This window comes from Abramis brama (assembly GCF_963993115.1).
Source record: "Abramis brama genome assembly, chromosome: 18".
Lineage (NCBI taxonomy): Eukaryota > Metazoa > Chordata > Actinopteri > Cypriniformes > Leuciscidae > Abramis > Abramis brama.
In genome coordinates, this window is record NC_139980.1 from 26,530,997 (window position 1) to 26,558,995 (window position 27,999).

The 27,999-nt window shown below is 37.6% G+C and overlaps 1 protein-coding gene across 1 annotated transcript; it reads left to right on the plus strand.

Moving 5' to 3' along the window:
- Window position 1: 1 nt before the first annotated feature.
- On the plus strand, window positions 2-27,966 carry vash2 (vasohibin 2). Its single transcript, XM_084091242.1, has 7 exons — window positions 2-853; window positions 7,894-7,982; window positions 8,515-8,571; window positions 8,981-9,055; window positions 16,877-17,258; window positions 19,639-19,763; window positions 27,073-27,966. Exons 1-7 carry the CDS (start codon window positions 539-541, stop codon window positions 27,140-27,142), a joined length of 1,113 nt encoding a protein of 370 aa, XP_083947368.1. The 5' UTR covers window positions 2-538; the 3' UTR covers window positions 27,143-27,966.
- Window positions 27,967-27,999: the final 33 nt, after the last annotated feature.

Consider the following 27,999-nt stretch of genomic DNA (forward strand, 5'->3'; position numbering starts at 1 on the left):
TGTTGTTTATGGCGATACAATAACAGTATCAAAAAACGCTAGAGTGAGTGACCATTTGTTGAGACCGTGAGTGTAAGCGGTTACACGCCTACATAGAAAAACAAATCATTCATTAATACTTTACAATCAGATGTTAGATGATTTATTCAACCGTGGATTATTCAGCCAGCGAACCCTTCCGCAGGACTCTGTGTTTTTGAGCGAAAGGATGAAGTAACGTTAGTTTCTGTGGCACCCTGAGCTGACCGCCAACTACAGTATGCGGCTTGCTGGGAATATATGACCATTCATTTATGATTTTAATCTATCCTACAATGACATTCACCCATAGTTTGATACAGAAATGGTATCGCTGACCATTTGTTCTGTATCTGTATCTTTTTCAAACCTGAATTGTCATACTTGAGCAGGACTGTGTGGTTTTGGCACATTAATATGCAAGCTCGAGACGCAACATGTCTTTGTGCATGAATGCTGGATAATCATAACTGATCTGGGGAACAACAAGGGGAACTCCCCATCGGAAGACTTCTGAACAATGACCGGACCAAACGCCAGCAGCGGCGGCTCAACTGCCAAGATCAGCAGGCACGGTCGGTCCAAAAGCACCAGTACCTACTGTCACACTACGGGTCCCGCTGCGGAATCCTCCTCGTCCACTGCCGCAAACAACACCAGTCGGTCGTCCGGTGAGGAAGACGAGAAAGACGGCGGGGTCCCGTTTTTCGTGAACAGGACGGGCTTTCCCATAGACAATGTCACCTGGGAGAGAATGTGGTCGCACGTCACCAAAGTTCATCCTGATGGACATGAGATGGTGGATAGAATACGAAATGCAACACACCTCCCAAAAGTAAGTTGAAAGTAGTGGACTAGTGTCTGTGTCTCAAAACCTGGCAAGCTGCCGATCTAAGTATTTTTGGTATAGCATATAGATTGCCCAAAATGCTGTCTTAATAACACCCTAAAATGTTGTCATGTTTGGAAGCTCATCTCTGTGATCTTGGTATGCACCTAATAAATATGATCCCCAAAAATGCTGACATGTATGTGATATATATGAGGCATCTCATTTAATGCAATGCCCATACATGATTTCTTGGTTGGCATTTTGGCAAGTTACTAGGTTTTGAGTAACAGCAAGACACATTATGTGTGTGTACAGATGTTCAACTGGACAATGGTCATACTACCATGTTTTTGGACATCTTTGAAGTGGGCTTACATAGTACATGAATATAACACTAATTTTTACCTTGGTATATAGGCTATATGTCAAAGTTTTCTTAGTAATTCATTACCTCAGTACCTTTTTTTAAAGTGATTTTAAGTTTGGGGTCAGTGAGTTTTTATTTTATTTTATTTTTTAAATAAATTAATACTTTTATTCAGCAAGTAAGCATTCAATAGATCATAAGTGACAGTAATGGCATTTACAGTATTACAGAAGATTGCTATTTCAAATAGCCTAAATGCTGTTCTTTTGAATTTTCTATTCATCAAAAAGCCCTGAAAAGCCTATACAAAAATATAATGCCGCACAACTGTTCTCAACATTGATGTTATTAATAAATATTTCTTGAGCACCAAATCAACATATTAGAATGATTTCTGAAGGATCATGTGACACTGAAGACTGGATGGCTCCTGCATCACAGGGATAATATTTAATAATATTACTGTTTTTACCGTATCAAATAAATGCAGCCTTGGTGAGCATATTATGGGAGGCTTCTTTCCGAAAACATAACATTTTACTGTACTTTTTGAAAGTAGTGTGTGCATACAATAATCTTTTGGTAAAACTGTTGAACCTCAAAACTGGTCTATATGAAGACATATTTACAGGAATTGTGTTTATATATAAATAGCCTCTTACAAACTGCCAATGCATGTGACCCAGTTTTCAAGCAGAGGAAGTGTAGGCTATGAGACATGTGAGCGGATTTACTCATCCATGTGTTTTCTAACACTGTGCTACATTGTCACTGGTCATAATTGAATTAAAAACCAGTCAAAGATCCAATGACAACTATGCAGAAACATTCCTCTGTTAATGCGCATGATATGAGGAATGATGCCATGTGACTTCACATGAATTTCATTAGGATTAAAGATGCTGTCATGTCCCTTTATCACAATGTTGCTCTAACCTCCAAACATAAACCAATCAGGGCTGATCAGGCTTCATAGAGCATGCAAATGAAGGACCTCAGAGGGGATAAAGTGAGTCTTAATCACAGACTAGCCTAATCCTCAGTGCTCAGACGGACAGTATTATTCGCAGGGTCGAGATGTGTGTCTATAGTGGCTCTTTTGTTTTAGTTAACACTATTGTGCATTCCTACACCCTCATATGTGCTGATGCGTGCAGAACATAAGCGCCCGATTGGTCAAAAGCGTTGAGTCAGATCCCCAGATGTTAAAGTGATTTATTAAGGGACATTCCCCACCAGTAAGTGTTGAACAGGTGCGTGGAGTGAATCCGTCAGATCAGGAGTCACTTGAACGACTGCAACACGAGCCAGGCATTCCTGTTAGATCCATTAAATGGAGTGACAGTCCTTGGGAAAGTCCTAGCTGTGAACCCATAAATGACTGTATTGAGAAAGAATCAGAGTCTCCCAGTGATAACCTTGGATCCGAGGACACTGCAGTTATTATGTAAATAAAGCACATACTGGTACAGCGGTGTCAATGTTGATGCAGTTAAATAATGTTTGAAAGCTAAATTCAGAGAGCCTATTATTTTTCATAGCACATCTTGCATCTTGCGGCTTTGTTTTTTGACATAATACATTTGTTGGAGTGCTATTAGGGATAATCTGTGTAATTCCTTTTATTTTGTTTTACAATTTGCACAAAAATATTAAGCACGCAGCTAGCACAAGCACTACTGTTTCAACATTGATAAGAAATTGTTATTGAGCATATTAGAGTGATTTCTGAATAATCGTGTAAAACTGGAGTAATGGCTGCTGGAATAAATCACAATAAATTGCAAACTGTAATAATATAAAAGAAATGTATCCTTGATAAGGCTTCTTTCCCAAGACCCCAAACTTTCAAACGATAACCTACATTTCTGTATGCAATAGTACCTTTTGTACATCTTTTGGATTTGGTAGGCTAATTGGTATAATCCATTTGCTAGAGTGTTACTAAGGATAAGCTGCACAATTCCTGTTGTTTTGTCTAGCAGTTGGACCTTTACGGGAAACTACAGTCATCATAGAAACTACACAAATGTTTTTGAATGAAAATCGTTTTATCAAACTGAATTTGTACTCTGCAATGACTTTGTTTCTGTAACAACTGAAGAGTCCACATCTGTTCTCTTAGATGACGGACAAATGTTCTGGGTGGCTTAATTCGTGAGTTTCAAGTTTCTGTACAGTCCCACGGGTGGGCAGAGGTCAGCTAACGGCCCTGTGAGTGTGGATTGTGCCCTATTTATTGCTGCTGACCTCCTTTCAGGGTAGAGGAGACCCAGTTGAGCCTGTGGAGTAGAGTGTAGACGTAAATGAAACCTCTCTCTGAGAATTCAGATGGTCAGAATCAATATTCAGTGTCATTTAGATACACTTTTTGGAAATCGATACTGAATTTAAAGACTGAATGTAAATTAAACTGATGCCGGCACTGTGATAAGATCTTTTGGAGCAGTGGTTCTCAATTGCTGGGTTGCTGGTCTGGAGAACACTGGAAAATAATGTTAAATGGACACTATGCTTTTTACTCCACTTTTTATTGGTGTTTTGTGTGACAATACAGATTCTGGACATGGTCACTATGCTTTTTAAAGTTTTGTTTTTTAAGTCTCTTATGCTTGCTAAGGCTGTGTTTATTTGATAAAAAATTAAAGTATTAATTTATTTTAAAAATAACATACTAATAAATAATTTTGAATGGTAGTGTAAATAATAAAATGCAACCAAAAATGATCTTGCATAGTTAGGAAAGCAAAATGAACATGTCAAATCAAGCAAGGATGCTTCATGTAATATTTGTTGTTGACATAAAAGTCCAATTAAACTTGGTATTTTCATGCAAATTCAGCTCTCATTTGGCAGAGGATATGAATTATTAATTAAACATAACTAAAGGAAGTTTAGCAATTGATTTTAAAGATAATTTTGTTGACTTTTTTGTCTTGTAAGTTCTTATGATGTTTGTCACACCTCACGTTTCTGAACACCTCTATATTTAAATGCTGAGAAAGAAGGTGTGTGTTTGCAGGAAGCACGACTGTCTTTCAAAAGATATTCTGCTCAGAACAACAGCATTGTTATTCTGCTATCATAATCCTTCGGCACAGATTTCGACATAGTACCAGAGCCGGTGCCAGCGGAGTACCGAAGAAGGGACGTCTAAAGTAACAAAAGGGGGAAATAAAACAAAGTAGCCTATCCCCAGCTATAAAAACACATGTTGCCCATTCACATATTTGTCAGACCATGAACAAATCTGTCGCTACTACAACTATGAAACAAAAAGCTACTAAGCAGAGATAGCCGAGCATTGAATAATATTACTACCTAAAACAAAAAGGAAAATGACCTAGGGCAACATATTTGAAAATTTGACTCATCGATATCCATGAAATAAACGTCTTTTAAACCACCATACACTCTTAGAAAAATAGTACAAAAGCTGTCACTATGACAAGGTTTTAATATGTACCATTTATATGTACACTTTTGGTGCCATTATGTACTTATGAGGTACTAATATGTACTCTTTTGGTCTAAAGGGTACCACCCCAGTGACAGCTTTTGTACCTTTATTTCTGAGAGTGTATAAATGGGTCATTGTGCATATTTTTGTGTCCAAGCGCATTATTTCCTTTTAAAATAAATTGATAAATTCATGACACATATCACTTTAATCTAATAAACATAGCCTATTTAGTTTTAATACATTTTTCATACATTTAAATAATTAATATTATTTTATTTATGTTTTGTTATCTTAAACCCGCAAAATGTCAGATTGCGCAACTGTCCAAACAAATGAACAGACTAATGAAAATGGTGTCTCAATAATAAAAAAATTTAAATGAAATACTATGGCATCATTTTAGGTTTGAAACCTTTAAACAAATTGTGTAAATATCAGTAGTTTTAAAGCTGTTGAGATAAAAGAAAAACTTTCGTCCAGCAATTTGTATATCAGGGTGGCACAATTGCAAACATGGGTCTGTCATTATGAATTGACAAGGTAATAACAGTAAGAATGATGCATAATCCAGAGGAGACCAACTGATCCTTGTGGCAGAGTACAAAGTTTTGTAGATCTCTCTCAAATACTGGTAAAAACTGCTAATTTCAAGTATATGTAGGTTGGTACACTTTCCATGTCAGGTGGTACAACTATTCATACAGGTCATACAACTATTTGGTTGTACCGCCTGACATGAAAACAGTCAAAAAATGAATTTAAACACTTAACCACTTTCAGTGGTTTTACCATGAATACAGAAGTTACCATGTGTCTGCATTACTATAAAGCACACACTCATTGCAACGCGTGTAACATAATTTTAGAACAACCTGAACTGCAACCGGTGACAAGCAATAACAATACAATGAAATAGTCAACTGACTATGATTTATTAGCTCGCCTTCTAACATGAAAAAATAATTCATCATACCTTTACCTTACTCAGAGCTGCGTTTTGAAGTTTGTAGGTTAATGTGTCAAAAGTACGGTGCCAATCGAAATGTGACTTTGCGAAACAGACTCTCCTTAAAGGTAGGGTATGCAATTTCAGACTAGCTAGCAATAGCGAGCTAGCTTTGAAAGCATAAGATCCTACCCTCCCTTCAGAGTGTCTCCAAAGCCACGCCTCCTCCAAAAGACATGAACGCAAAGCAAAGCATCTGCAAAGCGTCCCAAGACGAGAGATGGCATTAAATTACCTAATGTCTCAAAGCACATAACATTACAATAATAATGAACGTAAACAAGAAGATAGAGGCTATGTATGTTTCAATACTTAGACCACACATTTATCATGTGCAGAGCCGGACAGTAACGGAGTACATTTACTTGAGTACAGTACTTAAGTACAATTTTGAGGGATCTGTACTTTACTCGAGTATAATTTTTGGGGAGTACTCATGTCTTTACTCAAGTATATTTGAGAGGCAAATATTGTACTCTTTACTCCACAACATTTCTATCCATAACTGTGAGTACCCGTTACTTCAAAAAAAAAAAAAAAAAAAGGAAAAAAGAAACATCTCGGAAACCCTCTCAAATGTGATTGGATTGTGCAGGCGCCACTGATTGGGACAGCCTATCAGCAATCACCTTCAGCTTTCCGCCAAAGTCAACTCCATGGTCAGATTTAGATAAGAGACGAAACCATGGACGAAACAATGGATGAAGACGCAGCAGGTCCATCCCGGGAGCAATATTTTTTTCCCAGGATGGTAGGGGAACACTCATGAATATTCATTAGGGAAGTCATCCCTGATTGGTCTTAACCCCAGTGACGGGTAGGTTTAGGGGCGGGGTTATGGAGGTCATAAGACCCCCAGTGACGGGTAGGTTTAGGGGTGGGGTTAGGGGTGACTTCCCTAATGAATATTCATGAGTCTTCCCCTACCATCCTGGGGAAAAAAAAATTGCATCCCGGGAATGTGCCAAGCCGTGGCCCCACCTCGCCAGACTATTTAAATTTTCTGAACAAGTTAATGATAGTTTTCGCTTCAAGTGTTTGCTGTGTTTACCAATGTAAGCACTGTGGCAGTAGTAATGCAATATTTAGAAAATGTACTCTTGTACTCTTGATACTCAAGTACTTTTAAAAACAAGTACTTTAGTACTTTTACTTAAGTAGACATCTGACTGTAGTACTTTTACTTGTACTTGAGTAAAATTTAGCAAGGGGTATCTGTACTTTTACTCAAGTAATGTAGCTGTGTACTCTGTCCGGCTCTGATCATGTGCTCGAAAGCTTCAAAAGTCGGCACAAACAGTCAAGACTACCCTACATTTCTACAGTCTCTCATTCTCTCACGCGGGGCAGAGAGAGATAAAGAGGAAACAGGAGATGATTCCCTTTCTCATTTCCTCCTTTGACCTCAGCTGTACTTCAACACTTCGCTTAATTCTGCCTGCCTTTTTCGGACAAGCCATGGATTAATGCTGTCAATGTGTTGCAGTAAAGAGCCTGTTTCAGATAGAGGACAGCCTTTTTTCCAGCTTTCATTAATTGCTTCTTTTCTTATGAATGGAGACTTGTGTTCGAGAGGACGATCTTTGTTCTTTGCTAATCCTCTTCACTGCCCTTTTGCAGTTAGAAGTGTCATTGTAAGGGTGCAAATGATCAATGAGGCACTGTTTCTACAGATGGACTTTTCATGCCATCGAGAGACTTCAGAATCTGATGAACCTTTTGGTTATAAGAGTAGAAAGGGCAATCCGGAAGTCACCTTGTGACTAGTTTGCCAACTTTAGCTGGATAAAAATAAGTGACACCCTCCATTTCTTTATTCTACACTCCTTCCCTTACTGCCAAGTGTAGTGTCTGTGTAACAGAAACAACCAGTAAGGTTGATTTGTTTTCCATTCAGGAAATATTTCTTCTTATTATCAATGTTGAAAACAGTTGTGGTGCTTAATATTCTTGTGGAAACCATGATATATTTTTTCAGGGTTCTTTGATGAATAGAAAGTTCAAATGAACAGCATAAATTTGAAACGGAAATCTTTTGTAATATTATAAATGTCTGCTGCTAAAAATACTGTTGCTTTTGATCAATTTAATGCATCCTCGCTGAATTAAAGTATTCATTTCTTTAAAAAAAAGAACTTGTCACAGTGCATTCTGGGATTGCTTTGTCTATGACGGATACAATTCGCTAATCCTCTCTGTTTTCATAGCACCCTGTGCCATTGGTTCCAAACTTTAAGCCATCAATGTCAGTGCCTGATTGGCTCTATGCCGTCCAGAACTACATGAGAAACCTGCAGTATCCTTTTCCCCGCACAAACCATTCATTCTGGGAAAGTTTGATGGATGTATTCTAAAACTCTGCTTTTCTGGCCTGGATGCATTATGAATTCATTGGATCCTTTGGAGTGTCAGTTATGCTTTTTCGCTCTGTGTAATTTATTCATTTGGCTTGCTTGAGTCACTCAAAGTGCCTTTTTGGAATGTCAGTCCCTTTAATGTAGAGTGATATTAGCCACGGGCCTGCATACATCTGGCACACTGATACTTAGACATGTACTATAGTACTTTATGGTTTGAGCAGCCATTGCTAGATCACTTCAGCTCTTGCGCATATTTATGTTCATCATTGTTTGTGATTTAATATCTCTGTGTCTGATTTTCCTCCCACAAATAGATTGAGATCTGTGAGGGGTAATGAGGACATTGGGTTCAACAGGATGGTTGCAGCTGTGCATTTTGAGATGTATGAGTCACAATGGAAAAAACAGGAAAATAAAAGTTCCTAAATTAGCCATACAAACTTCGTGTAGCTCCTTAACTTCTGACAGATACAACCATACGGGAACTCAGTTTTTTGAGATTAAGAAAACCAGACCTCTGAGTGGGTAAGTGATGCCATCGCTCAGGCATTTTCAACATCCTGTCTGACTACCCTGTATTTCCTGTTTTTAGTCTTTTCCTGTTCCTTCTTATTTTACACTTATTTTACTCTCTTGATAATAATTTAGAAAGTGCTGGCATATTATTTTACAAAATACAGAGCTTTAATCCAGACATTAACGCAATTTTAGATTTATTTTAAATAAGACATTGTTGACCCTGTATTACATATATATAAATATATGTATATGTATATGTATGTATGTGTGTATATATATATATATATATATATATATATATATATATATATATATATATATGTATATGTATGTATGTGTATGTATATATATATATATATATATATATATATATATATATATATATATATAATTTTTTTTTTTTTTTTTTTTTCAGGTTGATGGAGACTGCCAGAGAGATGATACGAGAATCACTTCCCATCAAATGCCTTGAAGCAGTTATCCTTGGAATGTATCCTTTATCTTTATTGACAACAGTGTGGTTATTTTAGCAAAAACCATAAAAACGGCTTTCATTAATTAAAAAAAAAGCTGAAATAAAAAATGAAAAATGAAAAACTTAAACTGAAAAAAAAAAAAAACTTAAATGAAAATTAGAAATAAAATTACTAAAACCAATAAATTAAAGATAAACGGAAATAAATTAAATTAAATAAATTAAACTTTAATTGTGTATAATTATATGAATATATATATACAGTGAGGAAAATAAGTATTTGAACACCCTGCTATTTTGCAAGTTCTCCCACTTAGAAATCATGGAGGGGTCTGAAATTGTCATCGTAGGTGCATGTCCACTGTGAGAGACATAATCTAAAAAAAAAAATCCAGAAATCACAATGTATGATTTTTTTAACTATTTATTTGTATGATACAGCTGCAAATAAGTATTTGAACACCTGAGAAAATCAATGTTAATATTTGGTACAGTAGCCTTTGTTTGCAATTACAGAGGTCAAACGTTTCCTGTAGTTTTTCACCAGGTTTGCACACACTGCAGGAGGGATTTTGGCCCACTCTAGATCAGTCAGGTTTCTGGGCTGTCGCTGAGAAACACGGAGTTTGAGCTCCCTCCAAAGATTCTCTATTGGGTTTAGGTCTGGAGACTGGCTAGGCCACGCCAGAACCTTGATATGCTTCTTACAGAGCCACTCCTTGGTTATCCTGGCTGTGTGCTTCGGGTCATTGTCATGTTGGAAGACCCAGCCTCGACCCATCTTCAATGCTCTAACTGAGGGAAGGAGGTTGTTCCCCAAAATCTCGCAATACATGGCCCCGGTCATCCTCTCCTTAATACAGTGCAGTCGCCCTGTCCCATGTGCAGAAAAACACCCCCAAAGCATGATGCTACCACCCCCATGCTTCACAGTAGGGATGGTGTTCTTGGGATGGTACTCATCATTCTTCTTCCTCCAAACACGTTTAGTGGAATTATGACCAAAAAGTTCTACTTTTTGACTTTCTCCCATGACTCCTCTGGATCATCCAAATGGTCATTGGCAAACTTAATTGACAGGCCTTGACATGTGCTGGTTTAAGCAGGGGAACCTTCCGTGCCATGCATGATTTCAAACCATGACGTCTTAGTGTATTACCAACAGTAACCTTGGAAACGGTGGTCCCAGCTCTTTTCAGGTCATTGACCAGCTCCTCCCGTGTAGTTCTGGGCTGATTTCTCACCTTTCTTAGGATCATTGTGACCCCACGAGGTGAGATCTTGCATGGAGCCCCAGTCCGAGGGAGATTGACAGTCATGTTTAGCTTCTCCCATTTTCTAATGATTGCTCCAACAGTGGACCTTTTTTCACCAAGCTGCTTGGCAATTTCCCCGTAGCCCTTTCCAGCCTTGTGGAGGTGTACAATTTTGTCTCTAGTGTCTTTGGACAGCTCTTTGGTCTTGGCCATGTTAGTAGTTGGATTCTTACTGATTGTATGGGGTGGACAGGTGTCTTTATGCAGCTAATGACCTCAAACAGGTGCATCTAATTTAGGATAATAAATGGAGTGGAGGTGGACATTTTAAAAGGCAGACTAACAGGTCTTTGAGGGTCAGAATTCTAGCTGATAGACAGGTGTTCAAATACTTATTTGCAGCTGTATCATACAAATAAATAGTTAAAAAATCATATATTGTGATTTCTGGATTTTTTTTTTTAGATTATGTCTCTCACAGTGGACATGCAACTACGATGACAATTTCAGACCCCTCCATGATTTCCAAGTGGGAGAACTTGCAAAATAGCAGGGTGTTCAAATACTTATTTTCCTCACTGTAATTGTAGCTATTAATATTGGACTTTTTAATGAAATTCAATCATTTTAATGAGCGGAATATTGAGCAGAGCATCACACCGCGCAGTGATAATGGCGAGAGCGAAACCTGAGCGCTGAACGCTGCGGAGCGGGGCGGCATATATATTTTCAGTGGTCGAAATTTCAATGCAGCCCTACCCTAAACTATAATTTAGTACTCATAAAAATAATTATTGCCATTGAGCACTTGCAACACTGTTAATTAGTCTGGGGAAAGCTCCATTTCTCCCTTACTTTTATTGTTTTTTTTGATGTCTCAATTGCTAAAATTGTGATGGAAGACTAAGCAAGCGCTCTATCAAAGGCAATGTGCTTCACATCACTGTCTTTCTTCATGATCCCCCACACTCTCAACTCAGCCCGAAGCTTTTACTTTCAGCTGTTGCTAGGAAACTAGGAGTCGTAGTAGATTCTCCTTGAAGGCAGGCACAGCTTCCTGTCCATATAGTGGATGCAGCTGTGCCATTCAGTGCCACTGAGAGGGTGTGTTCTTTCAGGAACTATTAATGCCAGTTATCTCAACAGACCCAGGCCAGGGGTTAACACAAGGTGCATGTCATCATCGTCCGCGCAAATGCCAAGTGTTGCAGAGAAACATTCTGGAGATCTGCTTTGCAGATTGTGATGTTTCACAGGAGCCTCAGTGTAGACTTCACTTTGAGTTAAGCACTTCATGGCTCATTAGTTGCAAATAGATGCTTTCTCTCCATGCAGATTTGTAGTGTTGAGCGGGAAGATGAAGGGTTCCAGTTTACGTCACTTTGAGATTTGTATCTTTGTGTACAAAACCCGTCTTTTAATCTACAGCGCTCTCGATGCAGTTCTCATAAAGTCGCAAAGGACTCAAACATCACAACGGACAAAGAGTGTTACACCGTGTCCTAACCAGACGCGATGCGATAAGATTCCAGCGACAAATAATTTGTCTGTCCACACTAGACGCGACGCGACTGCGAGATGCGTCAAAATCAATCAAAACCCACAGCCAATCAGAACAGTGTGTGGGCGGAGTCTCGCGGCAAGTGCTACATCGTTTCATCGAACTGCAACCAGAGAGTAATCTTGACGGCACTCGCAAGAAAATGGATAAATAGGCTACATAATCAAATTCACAAATATTACACCAACTTTATTAAAAATACATAGGCTGAGTTACTAAAACAATCTTTGTCAAAGAATACACAGTTTGTTCTCAGTTTGAATGTTCTTGTTTCCATTTGTTTAATTTCAAGATCTGAGGTGAATTATCCATTGTTGCTTTTACAGCTACAAAGCTGGGAGCACTAAATGATATTCAAAGTCACATTACACGCTTTTAACATTAAAGCGATACTCCACTTTTTTTGGAAATAGGCTCATTTTACAACTCCCCCAGAGTTAAACAGTTGAGTTTTACCGTTTTCGAATCCATTCAGCCGATCTCCGGGTCTGGCGGTACCACTTTTAGCATAGCTTTGAGACAGATGCTAATGGTCTTGTCCGATTCAATGATCTATGCTAAGCTATGTTAAAAGTGGTACCGCCAGACCCGGAGATCGGCTGAATGGATTTGAAAACGGTAAAACTCAACTGTTTAACTCTGGGGAAGTTGTAAAATGAGTCTATTTCCAAAAAAAGTGGAGTATCACTTTAAATAAAGCACATAAACAGTACCTGAGATTATCACTGCCACACTTTGTGTTTGTTGTTCCAGCCGCGACGTCGCAGAAATAGAAACCGTTTCTAAAATAGAATTGTCGCGTGTCGCCGGTCAGGCTGGTTAGGACAAAAACTCTGATTAACATGGAAAAGATACCTTTCATCACGTGTCGCGGCGTGTGTAGTTAGGACACGGTGTTCGAGTATCAGAGAACACTGAGGCTATTGTTGTTGTAAAGTTAAAGTTGCTTAAAGCTATTTCTTTTTTTAAAATGCCACACATAAAATATCACTGATATAGGGGTCTTTAAAAATAACACTTGTTTTTGTGACAGCCCTAAGCGCTGCAAAAAACATTAACGATAAAAAAAGAACTGTAATCGAATGCGTTTCTGATTTGTTTATATATTTCTGTCGGCTGCATGGCCATATGAATTTGTTTTCTAACGTCACTAGCTTTAAAAATGCAACTTCGCTGCATAACGAATGCATAAAATCAATCAGCTGGATATAAACTAATGCTGCTAACAATCGTGACATTAAACATTTGGGACGGGCTTGTGTGTGTTTTTGTCACTTAGTTTTAACCGCTTGAGGTTCTAGTAATGTTAGCGTCTTCTCAGCCTTGACAGCAAACATACTGCTGTTCTCCATTAGCGCAACATCTAGTCTACAAATTAATTGCTTTATAATGATATGAAAACGCTAGTGCACTGGAATACTGTTTCATTGTCTTGTTTTGTAAAGTCGTCAAAAGTCTGTCTGCATATTCAAATGAAGACAAAATGAGTGCAGTCTTCTTACTGTGTTCTTGGGACCTATAGCAGAAGTAATCCCCGCAGGTTTCAGAATGCGTGCCTTGCAGATAAGAATGTTGAAATTCACGGCACCGCTGCTGAGAGGATCACATGGCCCTGCTGGTGGGTAATGTGATCCTCTGGTGTCTTCTCATTGTAACACTGGTGTGGGGTTTTGTGAGTGTGTGTAAACACACACGCACACAGAGAACGAAACTCAAAAAGAGCTGCAGAGGAACAAAACATATGGAATGGGCTTGTATTTTCTTTAAGGGCCTTTTCAGACATGTAGATCGTTTGCTTTGTTCTGAAACAGGGACATTGTTAACGGGGGGGCGTTGTTACAACGTTTTCTTCTTGGTTCGGTTCACTTTCACAAGGCAACATTTCAAAGCATACCAAAATGTGTTTATGCAAGCCACATGTGAGCAAAACTGTCCTCTTATTGGTCTGAGTTCACCTGTTTACGTTCCTCTGCGTCACCTTTATTCCCGCTCTGACTGATAAATTCATTCATTCATTCATATATAATTTATAATGCAGTAAGTACAAGAATCAAGGCTTCGTCTGGACAGAATTCTTGCAATGCAGGGAGAATAGCATTTACAAAACATTTTAATATGAAGAGGCGCTCTTTGGTTTTCAACCACAAAAACTCACCGAATCAGACAGTGCTGCTTTTTATATAACACATTTTCCATTATGAATTATGATACCTCTTAGTTTGATGGTCCGTTGAGTCGGATTGCTTTCTCACCTCAACCGAACCGCCCTGGAGTTCATTTTCAATCGGGCCGTGACCAAAATACTACAAAAAGAAATAAAGGGCTACAGTTAACAATCCTTCTTTTGAAGAGATCAAAATCTAATTTATTTGCTTTCTCAGTGTCTCTGGACTTTTTATATACGATTCATCAGTGCACAGTATTCCTTAGGCAATTTTTTTTTTGCTTTACATAATGATCAAACTGGAACCATATCACAATATCTAAAAAACAAAACAAAACTTGAAACAAGATAAATTTGAACAAAAGTAAATTAAAAGTATATTAAAATGTAACAATTTTAATGTATCTTGTTGTATTTGATTTATATTGTTTTTAAAGGATTTTTAGATATTTTAATGGAAATCAAGTTTTTTTTTAATAAACAAAGAGGACATTTTGTAGTGTAGAATTGTGAAAATTGTGTAGTTTTAGTCTGAGGAAGCTGATTTTCTTTTTGTGGACCACTGGAGTCTTTGATTAATAGATGAATATGCTTGTGTAATATAGACTACAAGCATATTGTGCTGGTGATTGTCTTTGAAAGGCAGATGGCAAAAAACGAAGCGGTTCCAGGACGCTGCGTTGTGTTGTTAGACACACATGGTTCAACAGATCTGTGGTATGCGCTCTTGGCTGCTTGTGCCAGACCCAACAGCAAAACGGCACAGGCGCACTGTTTACTGACAAGTGTGACGATAATGATTCATTTAAAGGGTGGTTGTAAAGCATCATTTCCTCATTTTAGCAACGTCAAGGCCACATGAATTCAAAATTAGCATCAGAAAGGAGAACCGCAATCATGCCAATCTCTTTCCAGTTTGTTTGTACTCTAGTTCTTAAATTACATCATGGATACCCTAAAACAAACACCACTCAGTTTACTGATGTGATTGATGTCAGTAAGGTCAAAAAGTAGTCTTTTTTTGTCCCTGGTTGCAGAAGAATCCTGGTGTGAACCCTGCAGATTGACTCACAGCCTGGTGACTCCTGCCATGCCGCAGTGAGCACTGATCGCTTACATAAGACTACAGAAGAGATCAGGCAGAGAGAAGGAAAAGCCTGAGGGGAAGGCTAGTCTAGTCGAGTGTCTGCTGACCAACTTCAATCGCGTCCCTGCAACTTCATGGAATCAGAAGGTTTTTGTTTGACTCGAGATGTTTGGCTTTTTATATTATTGTTAGAGTTTGTTTGTGAAATGTTAAACAACTGACAGTGAAATCCAGTGATGCAAACTACTCAACCTGTTTTTGCAGAACTGCTTTATAGAAAAAATGAACTAATTTAACAATTGGCCTTTACTAAGGAACTGACTTCAGCTGAACAATGACACCGTTCTCTTTTAAGAGCTGCTGGACAGCCAAAATGAACTGTTTGGATCATTGAATCATTTTCCTGTTATCACTGTAAAGCTGCTTTGAAAAAAAATCTGTATTGTATAAGGCATTATTTAAATAAAGGTGACTTGACTTTTTCTCAAATATGGCTTTAAATTGAAAATTTACGTGACTCGTGTAACTCCTAACTGAGTGTGACAAGACAAGAAACATTTTACATTTTCGACACATTAGGCATACAAATAAAAGTACATGTGTGCATATTTTAATTCTAATATTATTTAGAAATAGTTTCCCAACCACAATTAGACCTAGAATTTCCTTCACTGTTTTATTTATGCTTTCTAAAAATGGCACTATATTAATAAAGTTGACTTTCTTGTTGGTGCTTGCCTATGCAAATGTTGTTGCCGTAATTCTAGTGGTTGCTAGTGTGTTGCCATGTAGCTTCTAATGCCTTTCAGAGGGGTTTTTAAGTGTGTTATGTAGTTGCTAGGAGGTTCTGGATGGTTGCTAGGGTGTTCTTGTTGGTGCTTTTACATGCTGAAGTCATTCCCAACATGCTAGAGTGTTATGAGTGGTTGCCAGGGTGTTGCTATGCATCTTCCAATGCCTTCAAAATTGTTATGTGGTTGTTAGTGAATTCTGAGTGGTTGCTAGGCCAGTGCTAGGGTGTTCTTGTTGCAAAAGTGGTCATCAACACAATGCTAGAGTGGTTGCTATGGCATTGCTATGCAGTTTCTAGGGTGTTCAGTGCGGTAGCGAGTTGTTACGTAGTTATGAGTGGCTAGATATGATTTGAGCTTAGATATGATTCTCATATTTCACCTGATTGTTCGAAAAAGTTACAACACTCCTCAACAAAACGCAAAAATGGATGTGTCATTTTCTCATTTATGACTGTAGCACAAATGGTTACACTGAATTTCCAAAATTGAGTTTGGAAGCACCACGTTATTTTAAATTTACGTTATTTTAAAAGAATAAATGCTATTAAGCTTTCAGTCAGGGTATCGGTTCTGAGAATATACACACAAATTTTAGCTGTTACATATCTTAAGTGAGTTTTAAATGGAAAGAGTTGATATTCATTGCCTGATTCACAACACTGATTGATTTTCAGGAAGTGTGACTGTAACCAAACTTACTGAAAGCACAAAGACAGATCAGATTTGAAAAATCAATAGTTCACATTAAGTTGAGAGGATTTGGTATTTTTCATGAAACACTTCGGTATCCTCCTGAATTTTAACAGAGATAAAAATCAATTTGGCATTTAATTATCACCTCATTCTCAAGCAGCTGCTTTTTCTGGCCTTGAAAATTATTCTGAATGTATCCAACCTGTCTTGAGTAAACCCATCACAAATGAACGTTAACGAAACCGTACTGTTAATAAAATCCTTGACCCTATTGCCGTTAGCTACCTAACCAACGGTCTGACCTCTGTGGAGCGGTTCCCCATCAGCTTTAAGACCCAGTTCTCCGGACACCACTTCCATCACGTGGTGCTGGGCGTTTACTGTAATGGCCGCTACGGCACCCTGGGTATGAGTCGGCGTGCTGACCTTATGGACAGATCTCTGAGCTTTCGTACGCTCAGCGAGTTGGTGTTCGACTTTGAAGACTCGTACCGCCGTTACCAGCACACCATGAAGAAGATCAAGATCGGCCTGTACGTGCCCCATAATCCGCACGTTTTCCAGCCTATTGAGTGGAACTATCTGGTGATCAACGCCTGCAAGCAGGGCCATGAAGACACGCGCAAAGAGCTGGAGAAGCACGGCCGTGACATGAGGATGAAGGTGAGTCAATACAATTTTTATTTTTGTATCATTGATGTACAATTGTATTTTTTTTGTTAATGTTTTAAATTAGTTTAAATTTGTATCTTTTCTGTGTTCATTTTAATTTTAGTTAAAATTTTGTAATTTTGTTGGGGTTTTGTCTTTTTTTTTTACATGTATGTATAGTGTTTGTAAATAGTTAAATATGTATGAATAGTTTTAACATTTTTTTTTGTCATAGTTTATTTAGTTTTAGTTATTTTAGTACTTCAGCTTAAACTAAAAGAAAATGAGAAAAGTTGCCTTTCAACTAGCTGAAATAAAATATGTTTAGTTATATTTTATTTAATGTTTGATTTTTATTTTATTTTAAGTAATGAAAATGTTTTTATGGTTTTAGCTTGACAGTAGTTTTAGTTACTAAAATTACTTTGTTAATAGTAAATAACATGGCTAAGATTTACCCACCCGTTTCATTTAACATTTTTTTTTTTTTTTATCAAAATATCATAACTATAATATATTATTGATATTATCTTAAGCATATTATTGAGATATTTTATGAATATATTATTGACATTAATATTTATGCTGCCTTAAATTTTGCCAAAATGACATATCTTAGGTTTTGGAACCGAGACCTACACTGCATCCAAAATTGAATACTTCCCTACTATATAGTATGCGAAAAACATTACGCCAAAAGAGTAGTATGTCCGAATACATAGTATTCGAAAAACAGTGGGCGAAAAGTCCCTGGATGACCTACTACTTGCACCAAGATTCAGAAGTGTGCATTCGATGGACACTTTACTATCCCGTCAGGCCATTGGAGGGGATTTATGAATGAAAGTGAAGCGACGCAACTGACGCTGGTAGGTCACGTAACAGTAACAACATGGCGGATGTAGTACGTCCGAATTTCATTCATACTACCCATATTCATGCTATATATAGAGCATACTTTTTTAACAGTCGCAAAGTAAATTCAAATGTAGTACCTTCTCAGACAGTATGCGATTTCGGTCGCAACGCTAATGTCCATCTCAAAAACTAAGCTAATTCAGTGGGAACTAAATAAGGTCAGACTTTCTGTGGGAGGTGGAGCCACATAAAAAAATCACGCTTGCCTGTACTGTGTTTTTTTAAGTAAACATTTATGTTTTACCCTGGTTCAGTTATGACTGGATCAGCAGAGTTCATATTTGTCCTTGGATGTCTCTTGAAGAGTTGCAGACTAGCCTGAGATCATCTGTATGAGTGTACTATGGGACATGTTTATCATGTAGACAGTAAAAAGTAGGTCATGTGCTCCCAGTTTCTCAGATGCGGCCTTGACTTGACCGCAGTCAGCTGTGACATAGTTTCCATGAATGGCGTGAGCAGAGAGTGGAAATTGCGCTCTGGATGTTTGAAAGGAATGCATGTTTTTATGGATGTTAAAAAAAATGTGGGACCTTTTTTAAAACCTAAATGTTTTTGCAATTAGTCTTTAATGTTTAAGCTATATGAACATCTTAGGGCATGTGATAGGAATGTGTATATATATATACTTTCCCCTTCAAGATAGAATGTGCAAGTTCAGAATGCTTTCTTGTTCAGAAAGTCTTTTTGACTAACTAATTATTAAACTAGTCATCTTTGAGTCAAGGACATAAATATATGTCTGTTTGCAGAAATTGCTTGTGCATTTAAGACGACATGAAATCAAAATTGACTTTGGCAATCCATCTTGAAAGAGTTTCTTGATGTACTGAAAACCCAGCATCTGGCATCATCAGCATGGAGCCGATAGAGTCACTCATTATGAATCTCATTCTAAAAATCAACTACAACAATTGAGAACATTGCAATGTCAAGTTACCCCTCATCGCTTGTGCTGCTCATGTGAGGAAAGCACAATATATCGAGTGACTGAGAGATTGGGACTTCTGTTGTCTAGTAGCATAATGAAGTAAATGAACGTCATCAAGTTAATGAACGTAATGTGGAGTCTTTCATTATGCTAGGTTTATTTGTGATGCACTCACTAATGAGAAAACACAGTGAGAGCGATTCAGCGTTTGCTCCCTGTGGTGTGAAAAAAGATTGTAGATTTGTCATTTTCTTGCAACGGATCCCTGTTGGGCTGATGATAGGCAGTATTCCTCATCTCTTAGTTTCTCAGCTTGCCTTTTACCCCCTTGAAGATTTTGAGCCCTTTTTTCATTCTAATTGCCTTGAAATCTTTTATTTCATGAAGATAAAAAATTATCTGTATTACCTGTATGCCGCTATATATAATTTGACTTTTTAATTTCACTAGCATAATATATTAGCTAATTCACAAATATAAAAATAATGAATATAAAATGTATGAAATCTATGAAAGTTTTAAAACAACTGGGTTTTATTACAGATCCTCAAGTCGTCCAGCGCTCAGTCTCCAATCAAAGAACGAAGCCGAGGCAAGTCTTTATCACCGCGTCGTCGATCAGCCAGCAGTCCCCAAAGACGCCAACATGTCCACAGAAGAGACAAATCGTAAGTAATGGACACTTTGATGTTGTGAAATACATCCACTTGTGTGAAAGTCGCTTGGTAGAAAAGTCTCTGTCAAGAAAATAAGTATAAATGCAGTCGTAAGCTGTTAGTGGATTATCGGCAGTGACTCGTCATGACTTGCATCTGGCCATGGAAGCTTTAGAAGTAATTACTTTGGGGTTCATTTATTAAATGTTGACACATTTTTAGCCATCTTCATTTTTTGGGTGCTTATGTATGCAGCAGCAGCAAGCAAAAAATCTAGTTTCAATGAGGATACAGTGACAAAACGTTGCTGGCAAGTTAACTCTTGGTTCGGTTTTTGTATTTGCATATTTCAAAAGCTTATAGCAATTCATAGTAGTTTTGTTCAACAGCAGCATGTAGCCTATAGCAAATTCAGATAGCAATGTTTGCGAATATTATCAACAGCAAAGCACTCTAGCAGATGTTGCGGTGAAGTATGAACATTTGTTTTTGCGCTGTGTCCAATCTCAGACATGTTTGTTGATCCTTGAACGCAGCAGCCTAGAATATCTATTCCGCCAAGACCAAGCATATCAACACTGTCATATCCATTACCATGCCAAACACTCCAAGAGTTGTCATGACAGAAATATACACTGCTCGGCAAAAAAGAAAAGAAAAAAAAGTCGCAGTTTGAATTTAAATAGGCAAATGCTTAAGAGTCTATGATTGGATCATTATTGCAGTGATTATTATGTTTCTAGCTTATTGTATGTTTGGCAACAGTTCTTCTAACCCTAATTGATGGAGTGTGTAGCTTTTCATTTCTTAAACAACCATGTAGGAAGACACACCATGGCCATATTCTACGATGGCAATGTCAAGATTCATCAGGCTCAAATTGTGAAAGAATAGTTGGGAGTTAGCATGCATGAAGAATCATTTTCACACATAAATTGGCACCTCTGACTGAGTCCAGACCTTAAATTCATTGAAAGTCTTTGGGATGTGCTGGAGGAGACTTTACAGAGTGCTCGACTCAATACAAGATCTTGACCAAAAATGTATGCACCTCTTGATGGAACATTTATTTCCATCAAGAGGTGCATCATTTTTTGGTCAAGCTCTTTATTCATGTGTGGAAATTCCCCTCCTAGTGTATATTTTACAACAAAATTCCAACTCTTCTTTGAAAATAAGTAATTTTGACACTTTTCCACTTCAAATCGCATTCAGTGTGAACACTCCTTGACATTTGTAGACACTTCGTAAGCTTTTGTAGCAGTCGCTAAGGTTACTGAAGACGACACATTGTCTGCTCATGTCTCATGTTCATGCAGTGGCCTTAACCCGGTGCATTCTCATTAGAGTTGTGATGGTGACACTGCGAAACAGCTGGTGGTAATTCGTTGACTAATCTCCTCTTGCAGCATACGGTTGGCAGGGTCTCATGTTTCCAAAGCACGACCCTGTTCTTCTCGTCCAGGCAGTTGACTTTAATGTCTCTATAGCAGCACGGCACAAGTACTAGCGGAGAAACTCTTTTATCAGGTCCAGAAAACCCCTTTTAGCACTGCTGATCACCTTACAAGGGAGAACTCGAGCTGCTTTTGTTTGTGGTGTTGAGGAAATAAGCCCCTGGGAAATATTGGCAGTGCTCTGTATCTACTAGGAGCAGAGTCATAAAAAGTGACAGTAATAGATAGCAAAGCTTCCTCTCTAAAAAGAAGTGGCTGTTTTAGCAAGACATAAACACAAAGGGATCCCTAAGCTGTGGAAAAAAGATGTAGCGCAGGGAGTTAGGACTAGTTATTTAAGCAAAGTGGCGTTTTAAACGCCCTCTCCTGTCAGTACAACTTCCCTCAGGCATTACACTGGGTTGGCATTCACTCTAATAGGATGTGAGTCCAATGCAACAGCTGTGGCGGATGCGGGCCTCACTGACATGTCACGCTCAAATGAATCCATGAATAATCCTTCCATATGAGCATACAGTGATAATCAGCAGGTCCTGTTGTGTTTTAGCATTTCAGAGCTCAGCGTATGATGATGTAACTTTATCCTCTGATGCAATGGATTATGTTAAAGGGGTCATGAACTTGCTTTTTTAATTTTTTTATATTGTTGCCTGAGGTCAACTTATGACGTTCGCTTGGTTTTTACATTCAAAAACATGGAAATGAATAAGTAATAGGCTATTTTCTACCCTGGTTTTGAGCCTAGCTCCTGAAACGCTCAACGCCCACTGCTATGATTGGATAACAGTTTTGCATATTATAATGAGTTTCATGTAATGCGCGAATCAGTGGGCGGGGCTAAACAGGCAGTGTTGAAGTAGGCGTTGATCTTCTTCTGCGGAGGCGGGGTTTGATACTCTTTGACGTCATAGATCCCCACTTTGAAAAACCTGTCGTTCGCTGTGCCTGGTGTCAATAAAAGCTTTTATTGGACTAACAAGGAAGTTTTCAGTTCTGAAACTTACAGGATATTCTTATAGTATGAAGACCTCTTATATGTCAAAAGCTCAAGGAAAATTTGATTTCTCAGTTCATCACCCCTTTAAAGCCGGTGTGCTTTAGTTTGTGTGTGTTGGGGAGAAACTAATGGCGCGGTCACATTTACAATTTTTCAGTGACTTTTCGCAGGCAAATTCCAGTAATTTCAGTAGGAATCCACGCAAAATATTGAACCAATCTGAATTTCCATTTTAGTTAATCAGTTCGTCTTGATATATATGGTCTAATGATCATATGTAGTGATGGAAAGTCCAGTTGATTCAAGTGAATCGGTTCATTAAGATGGTTCATGTAAATGAACAGATTCAGAAAAAATACTATTTGTACTATTTTCAGTTATGTAGATTTGGGTGTTTTTGTTGTATTTGGTATAAATGTACCTTTTAGGATTGACACCCTAAATTAAATTAATTAAATCAAAACTTTTTTACTTAAGTGCTCAAGTAAGTGATATGTCTTAAAAGGAAGCAAGACAATGATCGTCAAAGATGCTCATCTAGCATATGTTTGTGTTAAGCAATTTAAAAATACCACAGCAACGTCCCCTCTGTGTTCTAGCTTGAGCCCATGAGTTTTGTTTAATCGCATGCATTGATGTCTAAAAAAGAACTCTTGATTGTTGTGTATTACAATGCTGTAATTATTTAGCCAGTCTAATGCACCTCTCAGATGACATGCCATGAAATGATACCAAAGGTTAGACTGCAGATCTGTGGTCCTCCTGCTTCCCGTTCAAAGCTATTTTTGCTTTGCTTTGTTTTCTTCCAGCACCTTCCTGTCACATGCTCTGAGATGTTAATTACTGAGCCCCACACATTTCAGCTGCTGAAACACACCACCCATTTAACATCAGCATCACCCTCAATTACACAGAAGAACTGCACAGCACACGCATGTCTTGGCAGATGAGTTTGTTAATTCACTTACAGTGGAAAGAATTATGAAGTTACGAAATGAATCTGCTCTCCAGTAACCCCGTCAGTTGATGATTATGAAGTTTTGCCACTGTGATAAAACCTGCAGCATGTGACAGTCCCTGAAGCTCTCAAAAGGAAACATCTTATACAAATACAACACCTCTTATACAAATACACCTCTTAAAGGGATAGTTCACCCAAAAATGAATATTCAATCATTATTTACTCACCCTTTTTGGATTTTGTTCCATAGGACAGGGGTTTTCAGTCTTTTAGATATCACAGACTTCCAAATATGATCATCCTCATGCAAGGGAACCCCATCCTAAAATGTAAAAGGCATATATAGTTTATTGTAAGGGGCGGAATACGCCATCAGAGAAAAGTCTGTCGTTTTCACTGGAAAATCCGATTCGGGCATTGATTAAAAATTGATTAATTGATTAAAAAGAAACATACAGTACATGGATGAATCATTCACTATAAGATCTGTAACTTGCATTTATAAAATAGATAAAGTGAATATATTATCAGTATAATATACTATACTATAATATACTATTCCTGTATCTCTAATTAACCCTTGTATGGTGTTCGGGTCTGTTGGACCCGTTTTCATTTTTTATCAAAAGAAAAATGATACAATTAATTATTTTTTCAAACTGAGACTCATTGGCCTTGGCTCATTTTCTGTGAGGAATATATATCAGAAAACATTTTCAATGAAAACACACTGTACACCCCCCCTACACATTATATTACACACAGGATGTTCGGGTCCACTGGACCCGGGGATAATAAAAGTGTGGAAATTGTAGGTCCTGTGTACCTTTACTCTGTCCTCCTCCTGTCAGGGCCTGCTGTTAGTGTGTGTATGTTCTTGTATATGGTTTATGAGGACACAAATGTGTATAATGACATGGGTATTACAACGTAAACATGGTTTATGACGACATCTGTGTCCTCATACTAAAACATACTAAATGGTGTTTTTTGAAATTCAAAAAATGCCAAAAGTTTTCTGTGATTGGTAGGTTTAGGGGTAGGGTTAGTGTAGGGGGATAGATTATACAGTTTGTACATTAGAAAAACCATTATGCCTATGGAGAGTGACCGTACACCACATATCCAAGTGAGTGTGTGTGTGCATGTGTGTGTGTGTTTTGTGTGTGTCTGTGTGTGTGTTGTGGGTGTGTGTGTTGTGGGTGTGTGTATGTGTGTGCATGAGTGTGTGTGTGCGTGCGTGTGAGAGAGAGATTGTGTGTAAGAGTGAAAGAGGGAATGTGTACTCCTGCCATTCCCACACGAGGTTGCAATTCTTAAATGTGATCTGACAAAGGTAAAGAGAAAATATTAACCATATATGCTGTTTATATTGCTTGTAATTGGGATGAAGTAAACATCTGTTGAGTATTTTAACATAACATTTTTGATTGTGTTGAATTAAAAACCCAAAAATGCAGCGGGTCCACCAGACCCACGAACACTGGCTGAGTAACAAAAATATGAACACCACACAAGGGTTAATAAAGATATGAAATGCCCAGAAGATAAGATGAAAACATGCATCTGATTTTCTCCAGACTTTCCACATGAAGTCTGTTGAGTAAACGGGAAATTCCACAGGGAAAATGAAATTTAGCTCTGGTACAACAGATCTGCTCCTGCCCTTTTCCTGAGTCCCCTCACTGTCAAAGTGCATTATCTCCACTCAGGGCTATTTCTAACACACAGGATGTTTGCTTGTCTACAGGCTCACCCCCGCCTCCTCCGTCTCCCCCTTTCAGTCGTCCTCAGATGTCCACATAAAATGCGGACAAACACTTTCAATGCCGACTTTGTACATCTTGTACCCACAGAGTTTGGACTGTTCAAAATGTGATGATCTTCCTGAAAGTTGTTCTTCAGTTTTCATGTCAAAAAAGTAGTGCGCTGTGAAAAAATAAGCTATATAATTCTATATTTCGAACATTGGCCTAACTAGACCGATGATTAAAAAATAGCTATAGCTTTGTGCCGTAGGGTTGAGTTATAACGGTTTGTTTGTTTTGACTAGTCACAGCTATTGTTGTTGTGGTGATTACAGTGACTAATCAATCTACATTTGTTTGGTAACACTGATGTTTTTTGTTTGTTGCCTAAGAAACATTCATTCTTAGTCTGTTATGAAGGAAGGAATTGTAAAAGGTAGAGCTGGAGCGTAGAGGATCTGCCTCGCCACTGCTGTGCGATTGATCGCCTGACGCTGAAGCATCTGCTTCAAATAACCAGCATCAGTCAAAAGAACATGGAGGCTTATTGATTATTTCACAAGAGTAGTAGCATAAAAGTGAATGGTGGAAGAGAGAATGTGATGGACCTTTAAAGGCAACAACAGTTACTGCTGTGCTTGAGGTCTGTGATGAAGCGCTTGGTTCTTCAGCAACACTGGGTGTTCTCAGCAGGACTGAAGGTGGAGGTTGAACATTATTGTGATTTATCTTAGGAAACAAACTCGTGGGAAAGATCAAGTGAGATTTAAACTAGACCAATGTAACGGTTAGTTTTGGTCCACAGCTTGCATTCATGTAAAAGCATTTCAAATTTTCAATATTTCATCATCTTGAAATTATAAGGCTCTATCTGACATTTTTGCCAAAATTGAGCTATTCACATATTCCTATTCTGTGTGCTTAACATTTAATGTTGTGTACGTTTTGTACATTTTTATTTAGAAAACAAAAAGGTTCTATCTACAAAGTCAAATGGAATGCAAAAAAAAAAAAAAGAAAGCTCAATATCACAAAATCGCTCAGAATGCAGATAGAACTTTATAATTCCAAGGTGGCGACTTGTATTAATTCACTTTTTGGTGTTAGACAGTTGTTGGTGAAAAAAAGAAAAAGAAATTAGCTGGTCATATTATGTCTAATGTCAGCTACTCAATAGTAAAAGTAAACTATGGTTTATTTGTCAGGTACTATATCTTCAAATGGAAAGATGAATTTACTATGATAAAAACATTTTAATGTAAGATTGTGGCCTTAATATTTTTATTACTTAGTGTTTTCAGACCACTGTTCAAACATTTGGGGTCAGTAAGATTTTTATTTTAATTAATACATTTATTTACCATAGCAAGGATGTGTTAAATTGATCAAAAGTGACAGTAAAGACATTTATAATGAAATATTTCTATTTCAAATAAATGCACAAAATCAGCATATTAGAATGATTTCTGAAGGATCATGTGACACTGAAGACTGAAGTAATGATGCTGAAAATTCAGCTTTGCCATCACAGGAATACATTTCATTTTAAAATATATAAAATGGTTAGTTTACGCAAAAATTCATCTTCTGAACACAAATGAAGATCTTTTTGATGAAATCTGAGAGTTTTCTTTCCCTCCATTGACAGCTACGCAACTACCACTTTGACATTTCAAAAGGTTCATAAAGAGATCGTAAAACTAATCCATATCAATTGAGCGGTTTAGTCCATATTTTCTGAAGAGACACGATTGCTTTATATGATGAACAGATTTAATTTAGGCTTTATTCACATATAAACATTAATCAACGCACACATCAGTTATGATAAACAGAAGTAGGGTGAATTGCCCTAATGTGGGACATTTTTTGCACTTCAGACTTCTGTGACATATTGCGATGTGTAACCAAAACATTAAATCCACCTACAGAGTGTAAAAAGGCAAAAAAATAAATAAAGATAAATATAAAAAATATTAGTATCACATTTTTTTATATTTATCTTTATTTATTTTTTTGCCTTTTTACACTCTCTTTTTACAGAGGTGGTTGATTCTGCTCTAAAACAACTAATCCATGAACCAAAAGATTTGCCATATGTGTCATTATGCAACAATAATCTCTAAAATGAAACTAACATAAACATGTTTATTTGCAGGCCAGCAGCACTGGACAGAAAGCCAGCAGAGCTCAGCACTCTCAGTGATGGCTACCAGATCCGCATCTGAGACACTACAGCTTTATCCTCCACACGTCCTCCCTCCACCCATGATGTTTTTAAACACTATTTAATGCACATTGTCAACTGTACAGTATATTAAACATATTTATAGTTGTACTTGCGTGTTAGAGGAAAACTGGGTAGGTGCCCTTCTCAAATTTAAAAGAGATTCAAAAAAAAAAAATGTATTAGTAGAAATTTTAAGTAGGAACCAAAATCAGCTTTGCTAAAGAATGTTTTACCCAAATAATCGTCAAGCATTTTAGAAGACAAAAAAATATTCAAGCATACATGGAAAATGTGAGGGGGAGCTGTATTTTCGGACTGAATCGTCACTAGCAGTGAGAGCTGGAGTGTGAATGGATTGTGTTTGGCAGAGAGATGAAAACCTCGGTGCCTCGTGCTGTAGTGGTGGTAGTTTTGGAGACTGACTGTCCCTTTTGTAGGAGAAGACAGAAGCTTTTTTTGCCAGAGGCGCAAGTACGCAAGGGACCAGAGCATCAGAGAGCTTCCCATTCTGCTCACAAGAACTATATTCAATCCAATTTACTTCTTTTTTTTGTTATTGTTGTTACCTGCACACAGTCACAAACACTCCTGTAATATGTATGGAATGGTTATGATAATAGAAATAGTTTTTAAATGTTTTGTATTATTTAAACATTTTTTTTCTTTCCTGTTTTTACCGGTTGTTTAACCAGTACAGTGTTTTGGGGTATGATGTTTCATTTTATTTTTTAATTTTTTAAACAAAATCTCTCAGAGGTGTGAAGGTTGTGAAGGTTGCAAACATCCGTTGCAAATAATCCTTAAATTCCCACACATTTGTTCGAAAAATAATAATTAAAAAATTTCAGCGGCATA

What these genes read in the sequence shown, in the direction of transcription:
- vash2 (XM_084091242.1), top strand. Translation starts at nt 539, where the DNA reads ATGACCGGACCAAACGCCAGCAGCGGCGGCTCAACTGCCAAGATCAGC. An exon ending in GAAGCAGTTATCCTTGGAAT is followed by an intron (nt 9,056 to 16,876) that starts GTATCCTTTATC and finishes TATTGCCGTTAG; the next exon opens with CTACCTAACCAACGGTCTGA. An exon ending in GCCGTGACATGAGGATGAAG is followed by an intron (nt 17,259 to 19,638) that starts GTGAGTCAATAC and finishes GTTTTATTACAG; the next exon opens with ATCCTCAAGTCGTCCAGCGC.